We start from the raw sequence: 21,682 nt of genomic DNA on the forward strand, positions 1-21,682 counted from the left end.
TCTGAATAGGGCTCCCTCCAACAAAGAAGCCCTCTTGTCCATATTGATTTGAGAAATAGGCATGGCTGGCTGCAAATCAACTAGCCATCTTTTTTTAGAGGTGAAATCCATATTTTAGCTAAATCGACAAATTAAATTGATTAGAATACTCTGGCAATGAAAAATGTATAAAAAAAATAATGTACATGTAGACGTTTGTAAGGTGTTTATGGTAAGATATTTAATAATAAACTAAATTGACACTCAAACTAACACATGACGCGTAAGTGTGGCGTGTACATGACGTGAACGCATGATGTACACGTAGATGTTTTTAAGGCGTTCAAGGTGAGAGCTTTCATAATAAACTTACACGCAAACTCGGTGTCACGTGTACTGACGTGAACACTACATCTATATGACGTGTACGTGATATGAACGTGACGTGAACGCGTTAGAAAAAAACTTGTCTCCGTTGACAGCCCATGTTAATTCATGGTGGTATCTTATGGCGCTAGGAATAGGTTAGGTGACTTGGTGTATGGGGCCTGAATCACTCCCCATACACACCACTCAGGCCCTCCTCACCACTCACTCACTCAGCAACAGCCTGCCTCACACCTGCCTGATAGCAGAAGGTCACAGCTAAATACTGTATATATATTTTTAAGAAAAATGCCATGGTGGCCGTGGTGCAACTTAGAAGTCTCCCAAAAACCAGCAACCTGCGACCTATACATTTTTACCTGCGACATCGTTTTCAAAGTAGCCTAATTACTACTATCACTTTTTCACCAAACTTAATCAGTTTCATCTAGAAATACATGTTCATATAAGGCAATGATGGGCAACTTTGATGGTGGCGGCGTCACACAAAATCACAACTCATCATGGGCAGCAGTGGCTTGCGGGTCTGCATCAATGGTTTATATTAACACTAGATTTAGTTTTAGGGGGCCTTGTGTTGATGCCACCGTGCCTCCATTTTGACACTCCCCACTTTGTAATTTATTTTTAGGAAGCTATAGCTATGCATTTATTAATGTCTACATTTAGTATATTACAGACACCTTAATGCATACTTTAAAATTATATCATGTGATGAATTATCTAAAAACATTTTCCTTAAAGTAAAATTAAAAGTAGTATTTTTAGAGATTACTAATGTTACTGTCCCCACTAAAACAAAAACATACTTAAGTAATTTTATCCTTGAAACATTTAATTGAAATACTCTAGAATTCCATTCATTCCTATGGAGGACTGCTCCTGCTGGGGAGTGCCAAGTGCCAAAATGGCCGACAGGTGGCTTCAAATCCTCTCGAAAGAATACCACAGTAGTCATAATCCCATACAACCTAACCGTCAAACAGGAAATGGTTCCAATCGTTTTTCCAGTATTAATTTATCCCATAGGGGATTTTAGAAACACTTCAAATAAGGGCTGTGTTTCGTGTAGGCTTACCATGGTGTGACATTTGAAAACCATGTCAATCTGTCTCGGATAAGGTCAAGATATTTGCCTGTATTTACCCCCCAAAAATGAAATGTTAATATGCTGGTAATGTAGCTATCATAAAGAACTACAAATGCCATGATGATCTGGATGAGTCTGCCGAATGGAGGCAAAGGTAAGAATCTCTGGATTAACTATCTAATGTTAGCTAAATGTAGTAATGAATAAATTGGCTACATGCCTTTAAATTGACAATTATGTGAACTGTCTTGTGCAAGTTTTAAATTGACACAATATCTGTTTGCAAAGGTGTCAGCTGGAGATGACGTGCAGGAGGTTGCAGAGATTTGTAATTGTACAGGTCTACTGTGGTGCTAATCAGCGTTTTCTAATCTGAGAGTAAATAGAGCTGAATATATTGATAAATGTCACCTTGTCCTAGAGATTTACTTGGTTAACAAAACGTCCAGGTACTTCTGTGTGCTCGGGCGCATGTTGCCTCAACATTAACAGGACAGCGAAACCAGACATATGCTCACTGCTCACATGGAGCACTCCAAATAAAAGACAATGAAAACATTTACAAAACTAGTAAATTATCATTATGAAATTAACTGAAACTTGTTTCTCACAAGTGTAGCAGGTTGTGAACTCTGGGGGGGGGGGATCCACTCCTAGAATGAGAACATTAAATGACTAATTAATACATGCATTAAAGATGCACTCTCCAACTTTTGTATAATTTCAGCCAGTAGTTTGAAGGTGGTGCTCACTAGCCAAAACGGTTCCTAGTTTTTTGTGTACTACTCATCCAATTGTGTACTATGTTATCCTTTTTGTGTGATATCATATTCATTTTGAAAATACATGTGATATGTTACGAATCCAATTTGTGCAATATGTTACACATTTCTTGTGCTTAAGATCCCGGAGTGCATATTTAACAGAAATTAATGTAACCAAAATACAGGGATTAATGGTACATTTACTACTGGGGACATATGTAATAGGGATTTTAGAAAAAAATAAAGGGCTAACAGTTAACACAATTAAACAACAAATGTGCAAGAATTGTCGGGAGACGGCTGAGAGAATTCTGGAGAGCTGAGAGCATGCATTCTGGAGAGACCCACCTATTCTTTGCCACATACCCCTCCCCTTCTTGTCTCAACATTTTAAATTATACTCAAGACAAATGATCTTCACATATATTTTAATGATTTTCACTGACAGCTAATCAGCTAGGCCTATTGCCACACATTTTTTTTTTTAAAGAAGCTAATTATCCTCAATTCCTCTGTGGCTCTCATGCTCTCTGGTGAAGTATTTAGAATGATTTTCTTTCTGTATAGACAGAAATAATTATATAATTTTGGCAAATTTATTTCAATTTACTTTAGGGGAAACTTGGCCTATTGGACACACATGCTGTTTGTGAGCGCATGGGCACCACCATTGAGGCCATCTCCGTTTTCTTTGTCTACTATGAGTTGGTAAACAAACTGAAAGTGTGCACACTGCCACCAGGAGTGTGTTGTTTGAACCGGTATAAAGCCAAGGTTGGTGATTTACTGCCACCTGTAGTACTGGGATGTTTGCTCACAAGTATAATTCATTGGCTGGTCCATCCTGATGAACTGGATGGAATTATGTGATCCTTCCTTAACCGACAGGAAATCCCACCCAGTTGACTACTTCAAAATGGAGAAAGTCAATGGCGATGCCCATACTAAAACAGGCTTTCAGGCACTAGAGTCCTCTATCATTCTCTATGATCAGGATTCAGATTCACATATGGAGGTGGTAAAACTCATAAGTCAAGCGATAAGCTTGCGTTTTTTTGTTGTTGCTGTTCACACATTAGGAAAAAGATCCGATAGGTATCAGATATGCAAATAATTGTCATAAAAATATCAGAATTGGGCTGCCTGTGTAAACGCATCCCTTATATGTACATGCATCAGTGGTATCCACTATCAAGAGGCTGCTACTGCTCATCATCTATCCTGTTGCCTAAGTCACTTGACCCCATACCTACAAAGCATTCGGAAAGTATTCAAACCCCTTGACCTTTTCCACATTTTGTTACGTAATATCTTTATTCAAAAATGTATTAAATAGTTTTGTTCCTCAATCTACACACAATACCCCATAATGACAAAGCAATAACAGGTTTAGACATTTTAGCACAAAACAAAAAACTGAAATCACATTTACATACAGTATCAGTCAAAAGTACCTACTTTTTCCAGGATTTTTCAAATAGGGCTATCTTCTGTATACCACCACTACCTTGTCACAGAATAACTGATTGTCTGAAACACATTAAGGAAAGAAATTCCACAAATTAACTTTTAACCAGGCACACCTGTTAATTGAAATCCATTCCAGGTGACTACCTCATGAAGCTGGTTGAGAGAATGTCAAGAGTGAGCAAAGCTGTCTTCAAGGCAAAGGGTGGCTACTTTGAAGAATCTCAAATGTAAAATCTATTTTGATTTGTTTAACACTTGGTTACTACATGATTCCATATGGTGTTATTTTATAGTTTGTCTTCTATAATGTAGAAAATAGTAAAAATAAAGAAAAACCCTTAAACGTAGGTGTCCAAACTTTTGACTGGTACTGTAAGTATTCCGTACTTTGTTGAAGTCTTCTAGGGTATGACACAACAAGCTTGGCACACCTGTATTTGGGGAGTTTCTCCCATTCTTTTCTGCAGATCCTCTTAAGTTCTGTCAGGTTGGATGGGGAGCGTCGCTGCACAGCTATTTTCAGGTCTCTCCCGAGATGTTTGATCGGGTTCAAGTCCGGGCTCTGGCTGGGCCACTCAAGGACATTCAGAGACTTGTCCCGAAGCCACTCCTGTGTTGTCCTGTTGGAAGGTGAACCTTTGTCCCAGTCTGAGGTCCTGAGTGCTCTGGAGCAGGTTTTCATCAAGGATCTCTCTGTACTTTGCTCCATTCATATTTCCCTCGATCCTGACTAGTCTCCCAGTCCCTGCCGCTGAAAAACATCTCCACTGCATGATGCTGCCACCACCATGCTTCACCGTAGGGATGGTTCCAGGTTTCCTCCAGACGTGACACTTGGCATTCAGGCCAAGGAGTTCAATCTTGGTTTCATCAGACCAGAGAATCCAGTCTCGGAGCTCTACGGACAATTCCTTCAACCTCATGGCTTAGTTTTTGCTCTGACATGCACTGTCAACTGTGGGACCTTTTATATAGAGAGGTGTGTGCCTTTTTAAATCATGTCCAATCAATTGAATTTACTACAGGAGGACTCCAATCAAGATGTAGAAACATCTCAAGGATGATCAATGGAAACAGGATGCACCGGAGCTCAATTTCGAGTCTCATAGCAAAGAGTCTGAATACTTATGTAAGTAAGGTATTGTTTAAAAAAAATAACTTTTGTAAAACAATTCTAAACCTGCTTTCACAATTTCATTATGGGGTATTGTGTGTAGACAGATTTGTTTCATACATTTTATAAAGCTGTAATGTAAGAAAATTTGGAAAAAGTCAAGGGCTCTGAATACTTTCAGAATGCACTGTACATTTCTACCGCAATAACCTTGTACCCCTGCATGTCGACTCGGTACTGGTTCCCTGTGTATATAGTGAAGACATCGTTACTCATTGTGTATTTATTCCTCTATTATTTTTTCTATTTTAAAATCTGCATTGTTGTGAAGGGCCCATAAGCATTTCAGACTACACCTGTTGTTTGCAAAGCATGTGACAAATAAAAAAATGATTGGACTCAGTATTCCCTACCTGAAATTACAGCAACATCAGACACATTAAACTAAACAAACACCTAAAAATGCTTTTCTACTTTGAATTCACTGATCCCTAAGCAAGAAAAACCTCACCCACAATAAAATAATCCAAAACTTTAATGATTTTCCAAATAATGTTTATATCTGGATAAATAAACCATAGAAATGCAAACATGGTTATCCTTGTTAATTGTCTTTCTCCTATGTATTTTTGTTTTAATACATTGCTTAAAAATTAAGTAATCCTCAAATCCAAAATGTTGATACTATATCTATCTACTAATCTATTCATTACAAACCATTATCTTATTTTTTTGCTGCAGTTAATATGTTGACATTTTTTTCAACATACAATTAAAAATAAACTTTTTCAGAAAAGACAGACAACAGAACAGGGTGGAGTTTGTCTTTCTCTAAAGCTGTGCAGTGTATTAAGATGTTCCCTCATTGCATGCTTAGCACATGAAGAGAACCTGTGCCAGCAACAATATAAACGATTTAGATATTTCCTTCAAATCACAAGTGTCACATGGTGAGGATGCTTTGGAGTTGGAAATAGTCAAAATGTTGGAAAACAAAAGTTTCAGAATAACAATGCCGAGAATAGACCATTCTAAACGTTACCATGAGCGCATGCTCATATTTCATCCTATTAATGGTAGAAATTAAACAAAAAGTACTAATAAAAACATCCAGACCACACCCACTACGCCACACGATAAATATGTTTAAGTCGGAAAAATAGACATTGCAACTCCCATGTATTAAAATGTAAATTTGTCTGTCAGTGATGTTCATAACATCCCACAGACAAAGGCAACAGAACAGTTAAGTGATATTACAATAACTGCCCAAATGCAAGAGCTGGTATTGATTATGCTAAACTTTTTGAGAATTTTTTTTCTTTTTTTCTGATTCAAACATCCTGTTTATAGCTTTTATACAGGTTTTATACTTCATCTTTTCATGCAGGGCCATGGTACCCTTTCTCTAGTTTTGGGCAGGAAAACAGAACCTACAGCATTGGCCTTTGTAGTGCTAGTTTTAGAAGGTGTTTGGTTCTCCTCGGATACAAAACAACCATATTCAATAAGTCCTTTCTACAGCAGGTGGTGTCAGTAATGCAACTACATGGCCTCCATCGCCCAGCGTTGTAAGTCATACATGCCATCCTCGTCTTCATCCTCCTTGGCTAAAATTTAAAAAAAAACATATGCAGATAGTGAATTACTTGAGTAAATATAAATGTTTTATAGCAATAAAGTGGTAAATAACAATAGATCAATTAGTTATTTCATGTTCTGTTGGGACAGTAACCGTGGCATACAATGTTCCCATGGAGGATTTGCTTGTTTTATTGCATATTATTGAAATATTCCAAAGGACTCACCAGGTCTGGAGGGTAATGAAGTAGAAGGCACATTGGGTAGATGGGCATCTTCTGTCCCGCCGATCTCCAGCAAGTTTTTGTCCAATTCCTCTTGTTCCAGCTCATCCAACTCTGCCAGGAGTTCATCCTATGGTGCAAGACAATCAGAACATCCCAGTCTCTGTGATATCTGGTCAACTATTGAACTAACAGCACTGATAAGACAAATAAAGAACAATGTGCAACAAACATTGTCACCTACCTCATCAAACTCCTCTCCAAAGCCTACAGGTTTTGAGATGGCATCTGAGATCTCTTGCGCCAGCTCCTGCTGCTCAGTGATGTCTTGCATCAAGTCATCTACTTTGTCTATGTCCCTAACACAACCGGACAGGGGAACAGAGAGATTTGAATAAATACAAGAGCTGTATGACTGCACCTGACCAAAGCTAATAAACAAGTAGTGTGCCCTTGCTTACATGTTTTCATGGGCAGCCTTCATTGCCTTGGCAGCAAAGCCCATGTTTTTGAGCACTTCAGTGTTGGTGTTGGCATTTTCCAGCGCCTCCCTCTGGAACTCGATGGTGGACAATGTGCCATCGATCTGGGTAAGCTGGTTCTCGTACCGCTTCTTCCTTTTCAAGGCCTGCAGGGCCGCTGTGCGTAGTGAAAGGGGATTTGAAGTGATTAGTGGGTTCGATTCCCGGAACCATGGACATGGTTACAGTGTTTCTGAACCCCCAGGACTATCATGCGAGTAAATACATAACCGCTAACTACACTGAACAAAAATATAAAAACGCAACATGTAAAGTGTTGGTCCCATGTTCTCTGAGCTGAAATAAAAGATCCCAGAAATGTTAAAAATGCAAAAACTGCTTATTTCTCTCAAATTTTGTGCACAAATTTGTTTACATCCCTCTTAGTGAGCATTTCTCATTTGACAAGATAATCCATCCACCTGACAGGTATGGCATATAAAGAAGCTGATTAAAAAGCATGATCCTTACACAGGTGCACCTTGTGTTGGGGACAAAAGGCCACTAAAATGTGCAGTTTAGTCACAACAATGACACAGATGTCTCAAGTTGAGGGAGTGTGCAATTGGCATGCTGACCGCAGGAATGTCCACCAGAGCTGTTACCAGAGAATTTAATGTTAATTTCTCTACCATAAGCCACCTACGTCCAACCGGCCTCACAACCGCAGGCCACGTGTATGGCGTTGTGTCAGCAAGCGGTTTGATGATGTCAATGTTGTGAACAGAGTGCCCCATGGTGGCGGTGGGGTTATGGTATGGGCAGGCTTAAGCTACGTACAACAAATACAATTGCATTTTATCGATGGCAATTTAATGCACAGAGATACTGTGACAAGATCCTGAGGCCCACTGTCGTGCCATTCATCCGCCGCCATCACCTCATGTTTCAGCATGATAATGCATGCCCCCATGTCGCAAGGATCTGTTGAAAATGTCCCAGTTCTTCCATGGCCTGCATACTCAGCAGACATGTCACCCATTGAGCATGTTTGGGATGCTCTGGGTTGATGTGTATGACAGCGTGTTTAAGTTCCCACCAGTATCCAGCAACTTCGCACAGCCTTTGAAGACGAGTGGAACAACATTCAACAGGCGACAATCAACAGCCTGATCAACTCTATGCAAAGGAGATGTGTCTCGCTACATGAGGCAAATAGTGGTCACACGCCAGATACTGACTGGTCTTCTGATCCATGCCCCTACTTCTTTTTATGGTATCTGTGACCAACAGCTGCATAGTCACATGAAATCCATAGATTAGTGCCTAATTAATACATTTAGACTGATTTCCTTATGAACTGTAACACAGTTAAAATCTTTGAAATTGATATGTTGCGTTTATATATTTGACCATTATATTATGTCATATCTATGTTTAACTCGTTATTAGACGCTAACTGCATTTAGCGCCTATTAAAGATAGTATATTCTGGCCGGGGGAACGTTAAAACGCATCGCTTGCGGTACGGTTTTGGAAACAAGTAAAAATACTGTAAACCGCAACTGTGTTAAAACCGGTTAAATTCGCCTCTAAACAGAACATGTAAGGTCCTTGGACTAAAAGGACTAACGTCAGGCTCCTTTAGTCCGTTATTGGGCTACGCTAGTCTGTCATGAACACTACTGAAGACATTGGGCGTATTGCTCTGCTCAGGCGTTGCTGACGCCTGCCAGATGTTACAACACCTGGATAGGTATTTTATGTATCAGCTAACCCCATCCTATGTTATAGCACTCTGTCAGTCGATAACACACTCAATGACGTCGCACGCAACCACTGGTTAAGGCATGCAACGTCTGAACAGGGGAACGCGACCAATGACAGGAGTCCCTTGGAGCCTCTCTGTTGGCACTCAGTATTAGGTTACTATCCTGGAAGGATACTGACCTCATCCCGTCAGTAGAGGATGCCTGGTTGTTCTTTAAAAGTAATTTCCTCACCATCTTAAATAAGCATTCCCCTTTCAAAAAATGTAGAACTAAGAACAGATACAGCCCATGGTTCACTCCAGACCTGACTGCCCTCGACTAGCACAAAAACATCCTGTGACGTACTGCACTAGCATCAAATAGTCCCTGCGATATGCAACTTTTCAGTGAAGTCAGGAACCAATACAGTCAGTTAGGAAAGCAAAGGCTAGCTTTTTCAAACAGAAATTTGCATTCTGTAGCTCTAACTCCAAAAAGTTTTGGGACACTAAAGTCCATGGAGAATAAGAGCATCTCCTCCCAGCTGCTCACTGCACTGAGGCTAGGAAACACCGTCACCACCGATAAATCCACGATAATCGAGAATTTCAATAAGCATTTCTCTATGGCTGGCCATGCTTTCCTCCTGGCTACCCCAACCCCGGCCAACAGCTCCGCACCCCCCGCAGCTACTTGACCAAGCCTCCCCAGCTTCTCCTTCACCCAAATAGCTGATGTTCTGAAAGAGCTGCAAAACCTGGACCCGTACAAATCAGCTGGGCTAGACAATCTGGACCCTCTTTCTAAAATTATCTGCCGCCATTGTTGCAACCCCTATTACTAGTCTGTTCAACCTCTCTTTCGTATCGTCTGAGATTTCTAAAGATTGGAAAGCTGCCGCGGTCATCCCCCTCTTCAAAGGGGGTGACACTCTAGACCCAAACTGTTACAGACCTATATCCATCCTGCCCTGCCTTTCTTTCTTCTCTGCTGTGCGTTCTGGTTTCCGAGCTGGTCACGGGTGCACCTCAGCCACGCTAAAGGTACTAAACAATATCATAACCGCCATCAATAAAAGACAGTACTGTGCAGCCGTCTTCATCGACCTGGCCAAGGCTTTCGACTCTGTCAATCACCGTATTCTTATCGGCAGACTCAACAGCCTTGGTTTCTCAAATGACTGCCTCACCTGGTTCACCAACTACTTCCCAGATAGAGTTCAGTGTGTCAAATCGGAGGGCCTGTTGTCCGGACCTCTGGCAGATTCTTGGGCCGACTTTTCTCTGTGTGTGAGTGTAAAATATATTATATATATATCTATATACACACACACAATGTTGCTCTTGCTGTGGGTGATTCCTTGATCCACCTCTATGCAGATGACACCATTCTGTATACATCTGGCCCTTTGTACACTGTGTTAACAAACCTCCAAACGAGCTTCAATGCCATACAACACTCCTTCTGTGGCCTCCAACTGCTCTTAAATGCTAGTAAAACTAAATGCATGCTCTTCAACCGATCGCTGCCCGCACCCGACCACCCGACTAGCATCACTACTCTGGACGGTTCTGACTTAGAATATGTGGACAACTACAAATACCTAGGTGTCTGGCTAGACTGTAAACTCTCCTTCCAGACTCATATTAAGCAACTTAAATATAGAAGAATCGGCTTCCTATTTCACAACAAAGCCTCCTTCACTCACGCTGCCAAACATACCCTCGTAAAACTGACTATCCTACCGATCCTCGACGATGTCATTTACAAATAGCCTCCAACGCTCTACTCAGCAAACTGGATGCAGTCTATCACCGTGCCATCCATTTTGTCAACAAAGCCCTATATACTACCCACCACTGCGACCTGTATGCTCTCGTCGGCTGGCCCTCGCTACATATTCGTCACCAAACACACTGGCTCCAGGTCATCTATAAGTCTTTGCTAGGTAAAGCTCCGCCTTATCTCAGTTCACTGGTCACCATAGCAACACCCACCCGTAGCACACGCTCCAGCAGGTATATCTCACTGGTCATCCCCAAAGCCAACACCTCATTTGGCCACCTTTCCTTCCAGTTCTCTGCTGCCAATGGCTGTAACGAATTACAAAAAAAATAAAAATCGCTGAAGTTAGAGACTTATCTCCCTCACTAACTTTAAGCATCAGCTATCTGAGCAGCTTACCGATCGCTGTACATATAACTACCTACCTCACCCTCATATTGTTTTTATTTACTTTTTTTGCACACAAGTATTTCTACTTGCACATCTATCACTCCAGTGTTAATTTGCTAAATTGTAATTACTTCACTACTATGGCCTTACCTCCTTACTCCATTTGCACACACTGTATATAAATTTTTCTATTGTGTTATTGACTGTACTTTTGTTTATCCCACTTGTAACTCTGTGTTGTTTTTTGTCGCACTGCTTTGCTTTATCTTGGCCAGGTCGCAGTTGTAAATGAGAACTTGTTCTCAACTGGCCTCCCTGGTTAAATAAAGGTGAAATAAAAAAATAAAAATCACTACAGGCCGTGTAACTTTGTTTAGTTTAGTCATAAAATAAAGGTGAAAAAATTAATTAATAAGCACTAACTTAGTCCCTATGATTCTAGTGTCTCAATTTTAACTGCGAAGTTGCCGTGTCTAGTTTTTTTTCTAATATTTCGTTTGTATTTAAATTTTATGCACTTTGAGATTATTCTGTATCATGAAAAGCGCTTTACAAATGTAATACATATTTTTAAGTAGATACTGTGTCAATGGAAGGGTGGCCCCTTCCCTTCTCTTGACAAACAGGCAAATTCATGACTCACACAAAATCCCCTAACTTGTTGATGGTGTAGCTTGATAGCAGTCACTAACACAGAACGCACCTATACACGGGGATAATGAAATGTAGCTGTTCTAACACAGTTGTGGCAACGAGATAGGATGCCAGGCTCGCCCTGACATTCAGTGACAGCCGTGGCCGCTCGGAAAGTTACCAAGTTAGCTGCTTTGACTAGTTAGCCAGCTAGTTGCTAACGTTAACATACAGGCGAACTTTAAGTAGCTAGCTTCATTAGATAGCCAAGTTAGACAACAATCGTGAAGATGTATATGTGATGTTAGTTGGCGACTCACCTCGTTTGTTTTTTGTGCCGTTTTTCTTAGCAGTTATGAGTTCCTGGTCAATCTTTTTCTCTAGAAAGTCCTGTTTCTTCGCTAACATCTGCTCTGTGTCTCGGAGTTTCTGAATCGCATCTTGTGGACTCGGCCCTTTCCCTCCTTTCCCCCCACCGCCGAACAGCTTCCCAAACACCGACATTCTGGGATCTAAACTATATGGGAAATAATGTCCCTTTAAAACGTTTCAGACTAACTACTGGCTATGGTGTCACTCTTCTCGCCGATTGTTTTTCCCACTTCCTGGTTAAGGCTGTATGACGTAGTATTATTCCCTAGTGGGTGGTATTCCATGGGGCTCCACCTGCTGGATAAGAAATGTAATAATACTAATTTTTGTCAATTAACAGACGCTCTTATCCAGAGCAATTTACAGAAGTAGGGTTAAGTGCACTGATGAAGATTTTTCACCTAGTCGGCTCAAGGATTCAAACCTGCAACCATTTGGTTACTGGCCCCACGCTCTTAACCTCTAGGCTACCGGCCGCCCTTATAATAATAATATATAGATTTTATATTGGGCTTTTCACAGTTGTGTAAAGTATACACTGCTCAAAAAAATAAAGGGAACACTTAAACAACACAATGTAACTCCAAGTCAATCACACTTCTGTGAAATCAAACTGTCCACTTAGGAAGCAACACTGATTGACAATAAATTTCACATGCTGTTGTGCAAATGGAATAGACAAAAGTTGGAAATTATAGGCAATTAGCAAGACACCCCCAATAAAGGAGTGATTCTGCAGGTGGTGACCACAGACCACTTCTCAGTTCCTATGCTTCCTGGCTGATGTTTTGGTCACTTTTGAATGCTGGCGGTGCTCTCACTCTAGTGGTAGCATGAGACGGAGTCTACAACCCACACAAGTGGCTCAGGTAGTGCAGCTCATCCAGGATGGCACATCAATGCGAGCTGTGGCAAGAAGGTTTGCTGTGTCTGTCAGCGTAGTGTCCAGAGCATGGAGGCGCTACCAGGAGACAGGCCAGTACATCAGGAGACGTGGAGGAGGCCGTAGGAGGGCAACAACCCAGCAGCAGGACCGCTACCTCCGCCTTTGTGCAAGGAGGAGCACTGCCAGAGCCCTGCAAAATGACCTCCAGCAGGCCACAAATGTGCATGTGTCAGCATATGGTCTAACAAGGGGTCTGAGGATCTCATCTCGGTACCTAATGGCAGTCAGGCTACCTCTGGCGAGCCCATGGTGGGCTGTGCGGCCCCTCAAAGAAATGCCACCCCACACCATGACTGACCCACCGCCAAACCGGTCATGCTGGAGGATGTTGCAGGCAGCAGAACGTTCTCCACGGCGTCTCCAGACTGTCACGTCTGTCACATGTGCTCCGTGTGAACCTGCTTTCATCTGTGAAGAGCACAGGGCGCCAATGGCGAATTTGCCAATCTTGGTGTTCTCTGGCAAATGCCAAACGTCCTGCACGGTATTGGGATGTAAGCACAACCCCCACCTGTGGACGTCGGGCCCTCATACCACCCTCATGGAGTCTGTTTCTGACTGTTTGAGCAGACACATGCACATTTGTGGCCTGCTGGAGGTCATTTTGCAGCGCTCTGGCAGTGCTCCTCCTTGCACAAAGGCGGAGGTAGCGGTCTTGCTGCTGGGTTGTTGCCCTCCTACGGCCTCATCCACGTCTCCTGATGTACTGGCCTGTCTCCTGGTAGCGCCTCCATGCTCTGGACACTACGCTGACAGACACAGCAAACCTTCTTGCCACAGCTCGCATTGATGTGCCATCCTGGATGAGCTGCACTACCTGAGCCACTTGTGTGGGTTGTAGACTCCGTCTCATGCTACCACTAGAGTGAGAGCACCGCCAGCATTCAAAAGTGACCAAAACATCAGCCAGGAAGCATAGGAACTGAGAAGTGGTCTGTGGTCACCACCTGCAGAATCACTCCTTTATTGGGGGTGTCTTGCTAATTGCCTTTAATTTCCACCTTTTGTCTATTCGATTTGCACAACAGCATGTGACATTTATTGTCAATCAGTGTTGCTTCCTAAGTGGACAGTTTGATTTCACAGAAGTGTGATTGACATGGAGTTACATTGTGTTGTTTAAGTGTTCCCTTTATTTTTTTGAGCAGTGTACTATTAAGTTCTACTTAAGTAGTTTTTGGGGTATCTGTACTTTACTAATTATATTTGTGACAACGTTTACTCCACTGTATTCCTAAAGAAAATAATGTACTAATTACTCCTTACATTTTCCATGACAGCCAAAAGTACTCGTTACATTTTGAATGCTTAGCAGGACAGGAAAATGTGTGTAATTCACACACTTATCAAGAGAACATCCCTGGTCATCCCTACTGCCTCTGATCTGGTGGACTGACTAAACAAAAATGCATCATTTGTAAAGTATGTCTGTGTTGAACTGTGCCCCTTTTTATCAGTAAATTTTAAAAAAACAAGTAAATCGTGTCCTCTGGTTTGCTTAATAAGACATTTTAAATGATTTATACTTTTACTTTTGATACTTATTAAGCACATTTAAAACCAAATACTTTTAAAAAATTACTCAAGTAGTATTTTACTGGGTTACTTTTTTTTTTAAGGAATCTTTACTTTTACTCAAGTATGAAAATTGGGTACTTTTTCCACCACTGGCTTTTCATTACAAGTAGAATCTCTCCAAGTCGCTTGTGTGTTGTTCTTCCATAACTTCAGGTGATAGGCAGTTCGGAAAAGTGGTATGTTGAGCGGAGGGAGCACTGATGGTGCATCTGATAGATAGGCCCTGGAGCAGTCACAGGAGGCTGCTGAGGGGAGGAGGGCTCATAATAATGGATGGAACGGAGTAAATGGAATGGCATCACTTCTCTCCAGCCATTACCACGAGAATGTCTTCCCCAATTAAGGTGCCACCAACCTCCTGTGTTGGAGCTCTTCATCAGGCACCTCGTCGTACTAGACGTTCACAGCTCCTCCTTTGAAGGTAGGCTGGATCGTTCACTACCAGAAGTGTAGCACCCTCCTATTTTCTGTGCGGCCCTTGGGACAAAATCAGTTTGACACCCCTGTTCTAAATGAAATTGACTTTACATTCTCAAATAGTTGCCATATCAGAGCAGAGACTGTTCGGTTTGCTCTTTCATTTGTCCAGGTCATTTAAAAATAACCCTGCAAAAATGTAACAACTTCATAGAAAAGATCTTCGCTGACATTCCACAGACATGCCCCATCCCATGACGTCACACGGAGCCCTTCCTTCCTGCTCTCTGCTTGCTAGCTTAGCTTCAGCTGTTGTTGGCAGTTCAAGTTTTTTTATCCTCAGCTATACCTTACCGAAGTCAGGTCGTATCCAGGAGCATTTACAATAGCGGCGACATATAGTCCAGGTAATTTATATCAGAAAGGCTTACGAACGTCTGGGACATGGCCAGACAAGAACAAGTCCTCCAGCTTGAGCCACCACACGAACTGACATTTAGAGGTAAGACTAGGGCAGGGCCTGATAGTTTGGTCTGCAAATATTTGACCATCGTTCCTAGATAATGTATTAACAATAGTGTTAACTTCATTGTGAAAAGATTGGTCTGCACACGGTGTATCATATTTCCTATTTGGTTTCTAGAGTGGTGACAAGTGAAGCGACATTGCATACCGACGTCTTCTACCTACCAATGCTAACAGGCTAATGCCTAGCTGTCATTTACTAGTTTAGCCTGTAACGAAAAAGCAGGCCCGGGTCATTTCCTCAATCAATATCAGTTGCATGCTATTCAGTTACTATCATAATCACGACCTCTGGTTTGCGAGTCAGCAGTTGCCAGCATAAATAAATACTTATTTCAATAGCTACTAATGAAAAAAGGTCTAACGTTGGTAGCAAACTAGATACTTTCTATAAGGTCAGGACTACACTAGGGAAATTTCCATTAAAAAACTACCCGAATGGATACAGAGAATAGTGTTTTTCAATCCATTCCTGGGGCTAACCCTGAGCGTGCGCATTTTTGTTCCAGCCCAGCACACAACAATCCCTCAGCCTCGATAAATTGAATCGGGACTCCCTAAGAACACGTCACTTCGATACAGCTAGGACCCGGAAGTGACTCTTCGTAGCAGGTTTGGGCGCATTTTCGCTGAGCCTAACCCTTTTCCTAACCTTAATAATCCTAACTTGTTACGTTAATTATCCTAACCTGCTGCGTACATTCCCCTAACCGGTTACGAAAAAGTCACTTCCAGTCGTAGCTCTTTCAAAGTGTCGTGTTTTTTGGGGAATCTCGAGTTGAATCAGATATGTTATGGATGGGCTGAAACACAAATGTGCACCCCTTAGGGGAGCCCCAGGAATTGATTGAGAAATACTGCCGTAGAAAAAGGTGACTGTTGACAATTGTTAGGCACAGGATCAGTGAGTCCAAGCAGAATGGTAACATCAGGTGGACCGTTTTACCGCTTCTAATGGAATTATTGAACAGGGACTGTCATTGATTATTGGTTTTGAGAATTATATCATTAGTCATAAAAAAATAGATTATAACTAGTGATATAAGTCTAACGATAACAAAAAATAGGTGGGGTCATCTAAATAAAATGGTTCTCCCCAACTTTTTGGGAAAAAACCAAGATCGCTATAATAATAGAGGAGTCAGCTAGCTAGTATTGATATCTATTGTCTGTTCTCTCTCCATCTTTTCAAGGTCCATTTACAGATGTTGTCACGGCCACCCTGAAGCTAGGCAACCCAACAGATAGAAATGTCTGTTTCAAAGTCAAGACGACCGCGCCCCGTCGATACTGTGTCCGTCCAAACAGTGGCATCATTGACGCAGGCACCTCCGTCAATGTATCTGGTTGGTGTCTTTTTGTTTGATTGTACATTATTGTAGCTGACAAATCTCAAAAAGAGGAACTAAAAGTATGTTGAGCTGGTCAAAGTAAGGTAACACGTTGTGCTGTTGCTAAGGGGTTGCTCAGTGGCATTTATCTGTCTGCTTTGTTTTACAGTTATGCTACAGCCTTTCGACTATGATCCCAACGAAAAGAGCAAACACAAATTCATGGTGCAGTCCGTGCTTGCTCCGTATGACATGACTGACATGGAAGGGGTGGTAAGTGTCCAAATGGAATGTAATCAATCTGAATGTCACTAATTATGATCTGATGATCACAGTAAGTCCATTCAAACTGCAATTTTAGTTCAGAGGGACTGGTACTTACTGTCTCAATCCTCTACTTATTTAGGTTGTTGCAAGTGGGACAAATGTGCTGTCAAGATATGCTTGTCTTATGAGTGTCATAGAGTCCCAAGCTGGGTGTGGTCATCTTGGTGTTACCTTGTGATTCAGTTTTCCGTCTGCCCTCCCCTCTTCTTTTTCGCTCTCTTTCTCTATCATTCTTTCTCTCATTCTATCCTTCCCACCGGCAGTGGAAAGAGGCAAAGCCAGAGGAGCTAATGGACTCCAAGTTGAGATGTGCATTTGAGCTGCCGCTAGAGAATGACAAAATTGTAAGTACTCTACGTCACTATATCTTATCATATCACTACATCCAACTGCATGTATTTTTCTTAATATTCCTTCCCTCATATATTTCATTTTAGTGTAAGATGCGTTCACAAAGAGCACCTTCATTCCATTCACAAACAGATCCTGAATGATTGTCATCTCCATTGCATCTCTGAAGCAGCCGTTGCCCCTTTTTTTTGTATGTTGTGTTTCTCATCCCCATTCTGTTATTCATCTGCATAGTTCTGTCTCCTCCACTCCTCCCCACAGCATGACAGTGAAAGCAACACAAATGTGTCCTCCGCCCCCGTAAAGCCAGAGCTCTCCTCACTCCCTAAGTCGGCCAGCTCCTCCCTGGATGACGGGGAGGTGAAGAAGATCACGGAGGAGTGCAAGAGGCTGCAGATGGAGGTCCAGAGGTTACGGGAAGAGAACAAACAGATCAGGGTGAGTCTCTAATGGCTCTAGGACCCACAACACTCAGTTCTGTTCCACACAATACATGTATCTGCAACAATGCAGACTTACTTAACAGGCCTCGCCTTTCGTTTCTTATTTGAGATGGGTAATTGACTGATTTGAGATCAGTAACTGCTGTTTCACTGTTATTGCAAAAAAAAAAAAAAAAAAAGCTGTTCTATATTGTTTGACTGGCATTTGGCCTGTGACTCCTCCCCCTTTACCAAGGAGGACGATGGTCTGCGGAAGAGGAAAGTCACCTCCATGGTGTCCTCCCCCCACTCCTCTTCCTCCCAGGCCATGGCGAAGGAGGAGGGCCTAAGTACCCGTGTTCTGGCGCTCTGCGTGCTGTTCTTCGTCATCGGAGTCATCATCGGGAAATTGGTCCTGTAAACAGCCAGTGGCAGCGTGCTCGGAGGTCCGAACAAAACCACAACGGGATGTATACTTTTTTGTTGTTGTTGCATAATGCAACATCACACGTTTATTTGAGTAGTGACATTTTTTAACATAAAGCGAAGAAGGTAATCAAGAGTCGTCTTGCCTTTTTAAAATCACTCTATTCTCAGTCCTTCCACTTCTACTCGCACAGATACAGTACCAATTATTGTGTGGGGAAGTGGCAACTTTGTGATCTATACGTAGCAATGTGTTCCAGTAAGGCCAAGGCTTTTCCTACTGCAGGATTAACGTGACAGTTCTGATGTTGTGTGAATGTTTTAATCATTGCTTTTTTAAGGGAAGGACACCGTATGTTGTGAGTCGAGGCTGCTTTTGAGTTTTAGCATGAATGGGTAATTATGTAAATCCAGTCATCCAAAATTATTCCTTTATAAAACAGAAAATGGATTTAGGAGGTAACTGAAAATAAAATGTTAACCATCGTTTTGTCCCAAAGAGACCCCTTTCCAATACAGTAGGTTGCTTTTTATTTCCAATAATCAAACTTGTAATTGGTTTTCAATATATCACAGAAGATGTACCGTCTCACCGTGCTGCAGTGAATTAGTTCTACACACACTCGTTTAGTGACAGTGTCTGAGGTGAAAGTGCAGAATGAGCGACTTGTCGTTTTGGTCGAAGGCCTGGGATGTGAGTGATATCCTCAGGGTCAGTATGAAACGGCTGTCATCTTCCGAGAGAACAACAGGGATGCAGCTTTTCCAGATGACAGCAAATGGCTTTACCTTAAGTGAAGCCTGGAAGTGATCCAAGTCCCGTATCAGCTGATTGCAGCTGAGTAAGAGAAATATGCAACATCCATTTTTGACATACAGTACACTAACATATAACGATGGGGTTGGACTCATAACGATGTATATAGTTTGATAGTACTTTATGTTCTTGTGCTTTGCTTCAGTTTTCTTTTTTGAGTATCACGTAAGGCATAATTGTTTTGTAATGATATTTGTACGCACTGTATTCAAATCAAGTTGTCATATAGTGTCTACAAATAGCATGGAAATGACCTCAATAGTTTTCTTTCTTCCCGTGTCTTAAACACAGCAGCAAATATGACTCTCTTCTCAAAAGGGACCATCTCGGAACTAGGTATCGGTTGGGGTGTTTTCTCTCTTGGCTTGGTTTCTACTGTCTTAGCTGTCTAAAGAACCAACTGTCCTGTTTGTATTTAAAACCACTTTTTTTTGTGTAGCCTGGGGGGCTTGGATTGTGGACGGCTGGATGGAAAATTGAGCTGTGAACACTACATTAACTGCATTGGCGCTTCAGACCATCACATGTAACCACAATAATTGGATACAGTTTTGTATGTACATTAAATAAACTAAATATAATGGATTGTGTAGCATCATAATAATGGATTGTGTAGCATCATAATAATGAATTAAATGCATAAACCCCAAACATGTTTTTTGGTGGAAAGTTGATTTGCTTCAGTCTTATTCATGCTGCAAGGACAACCAAGCTGAGAAGTAAAGCACAGCCTTTGGGAGTTTGGAATGGCCCCAGTCAGTATTTTGCATTATTATTGGGACAAATTTTGTGTTCGAGTGTAGCGTGCCTGTGTCCACACAGTCTTTCATGCATGCCCTATTTAGTTGATCGAAAGATTGTATTTAATCCTTTAGTAATACCTTATTCGCTTGCTAACACAGCTGTATTCTACAGGACCAAGGTTTCACAAAGCCCCTGCATTTACTGAACGTTGGACCCTCCCTCTATAACCTGTTGATAATAATCCTTCCACCTTCAGACAGATTTCATCTCGTTCAACCATGAAGGATTGCTTGAACTAAATTATCATTCTTATGGGGATAGGGCTGTGAGATTCTGACATACATGGATTTGTCACCATCTAGTGGTGGAAAGTGGTAGACTAGAGCAGTGGTTCCCAAACTTTCAGTCACCATACCACCAACTGAAATATCACATTTACATAAGTATTCAGACCCTTTACTCAGTACTTTGTTGAAGCACCTTCAGCAGCAATTACAGCCTCGAGTCTTCTTGGGTATGATGCTACAAGCTTGGCACACCCGTATTTGGGGAGTTTCTCTCATTCTTCTCTGCAATTACTCTCAAGCTCTGTTAGGTTGGATGGGGAGCATCTTTGCACAGCTATTTTCAGGTCGCGCCAGAGATGTTTGATCGGGTTCAAGTCCGGGCTCTGGCTGGAACACTCAAGGACATTCAGAGACTTGTCCAAAGTCACTACTGCGTTGTCTTAGCTGTGTGCTTAGGGTCGTTGTCCTGTTGGAAGGTGAACCTTCACCCCAGTCTGAGGTCCTGAGTGCTCTGGATCAGGTTTTCGTCAAGGATCTCTCTGTACTTTGCTCCGTTCATCTTTCCCTCGATCCTGACTAGTCTCCCAGTCCCTGGCTCTGAAAAACATCCCCACAGCATGATGCTGCCACCACCATGCTTCCCGTAGGGATGGTGCCAGGTTTCCTCCAGACATGACGCTTGGCATTCAGGCCAAAGAGTTCGATCTTAGTTTCATCAGACCAGAGAATCTGGTTTCTCATGGTCAGAATCCTTTAGGTGCCTTTAAGCAAACTCCAAGTGGGCTGTCCTGTGCCTTTTACTGAGGAGAGGCTTCCGTCTGGTCACTCTGCCATAAAGGCCTGGTTGGTGGAGTGCTGCAGAGATGGTTGTCCTTCTGGAAGGTTCTCCCATCTCCACAGAGGAACTCTGGAGCTCTGTCAGAGTGACCATCGGGATCTTGGCCACCTACCTGACCAAGGCCCTTCTGTCCAGATTGGCCAGGTGGCCAGCTCTAGGAAGAGTCTTGTTGGTTACAAACTTCTTCCATTTAAGAATGATGGAGGCCACTATGTTCTTGGATCTTCAATGCTGGAGAATTCTTTTTGGTACCCTTCCCCAGATCTGTGCCTCAACACAATCCTGTCTTGGAGCTCTACGGACAATTCTTTCGACCTCATGGCTTGGTTTTTTCTTTGACATTCACTGTCAACTGTGGGACCTTATATAGACAAATGTGTGCCTTTCCAAATTGTCCAATCAATTGAATTTTCCACAGGTGGACTCCAATCAAGTTGTAGAAACATCAAGGATGATCAATGGAAACAGGATGCACCTGAGGTCAATTTCGAGTTTCATAGCAAAGGGTCTGAATACTTATGTAAATAAGGAATATGTTTTACATTTTTTATAATTTAGCAAAAATGTCTAAAAACCTGTTTTCGCTTCGCCATTATGGGGTATTGTGTGTAGATGGATTGAATACATGTTTTCCTCATCAATTTTAGAATAAGGCTGTAACGTAACAAAATG

At 41.9% G+C, this 21,682-nt stretch overlaps 2 protein-coding genes across 2 annotated transcripts; one reads left to right on the forward strand and one right to left on the reverse strand.

The window, feature by feature from the left end:
* Positions 1–5,321: 5,321 nt before the first annotated feature.
* Positions 5,322–12,252, reverse strand: LOC120059468 (charged multivesicular body protein 4b-like). The gene is made up of 5 exons (XM_039008539.1): positions 11,950–12,252; positions 7,071–7,248; positions 6,854–6,968; positions 6,613–6,739; positions 5,322–6,414 (listed from the first exon to the last, which is right to left on the reverse strand). The coding sequence occupies exons 1-5, from the start codon at positions 12,131–12,133 to the stop codon at positions 6,350–6,352; spliced, it is 669 nt and encodes a 222-aa protein (XP_038864467.1). The 5' UTR covers positions 12,134–12,252; the 3' UTR covers positions 5,322–6,349.
* A 2,942-nt stretch (positions 12,253–15,194) lies between these two features.
* Positions 15,195–19,792, forward strand: LOC120059470 (vesicle-associated membrane protein-associated protein B-like). The gene is made up of 6 exons (XM_039008543.1): positions 15,195–15,444; positions 16,661–16,813; positions 16,968–17,071; positions 17,389–17,469; positions 17,738–17,914; positions 18,155–19,792. Exons 1-6 carry the CDS (start codon positions 15,387–15,389, stop codon positions 18,317–18,319), a joined length of 738 nt encoding a protein of 245 aa, XP_038864471.1. The 5' UTR covers positions 15,195–15,386; the 3' UTR covers positions 18,320–19,792.
* Positions 19,793–21,682: the final 1,890 nt, after the last annotated feature.

The sequence above is a fragment of the Salvelinus namaycush genome, chromosome 14 (genome assembly GCF_016432855.1).
Source record: "Salvelinus namaycush isolate Seneca chromosome 14, SaNama_1.0, whole genome shotgun sequence".
Lineage (NCBI taxonomy): Eukaryota > Metazoa > Chordata > Actinopteri > Salmoniformes > Salmonidae > Salvelinus > Salvelinus namaycush.

Coding starts and splice junctions, on each gene's coding strand:
- LOC120059468 (XM_039008539.1), bottom strand. CDS start 12,133: ATGTCGGTGTTTGGGAAGCTGTTCGGCGGTGGGGGGAAAGGAGGGAAA. Junction 6,969..7,070: donor AAGGCTGCCCATGAAAACAT/GTAAGCAAGGGC, acceptor CGGTTGTGTTAG/GGACATAGACAAAGTAGATG. Junction 6,740..6,853: donor TTGGAGAGGAGTTTGATGAG/GTAGGTGACAAT, acceptor CTTGCACCATAG/GATGAACTCCTGGCAGAGTT.
- LOC120059470 (XM_039008543.1), top strand. CDS start 15,387: ATGGCCAGACAAGAACAAGTCCTCCAGCTTGAGCCACCACACGAACTG. Junction 15,445..16,660: donor ACACGAACTGACATTTAGAG/GTAAGACTAGGG, acceptor CATCTTTTCAAG/GTCCATTTACAGATGTTGTC. Junction 17,915..18,154: donor AAGAGAACAAACAGATCAGG/GTGAGTCTCTAA, acceptor CCCTTTACCAAG/GAGGACGATGGTCTGCGGAA.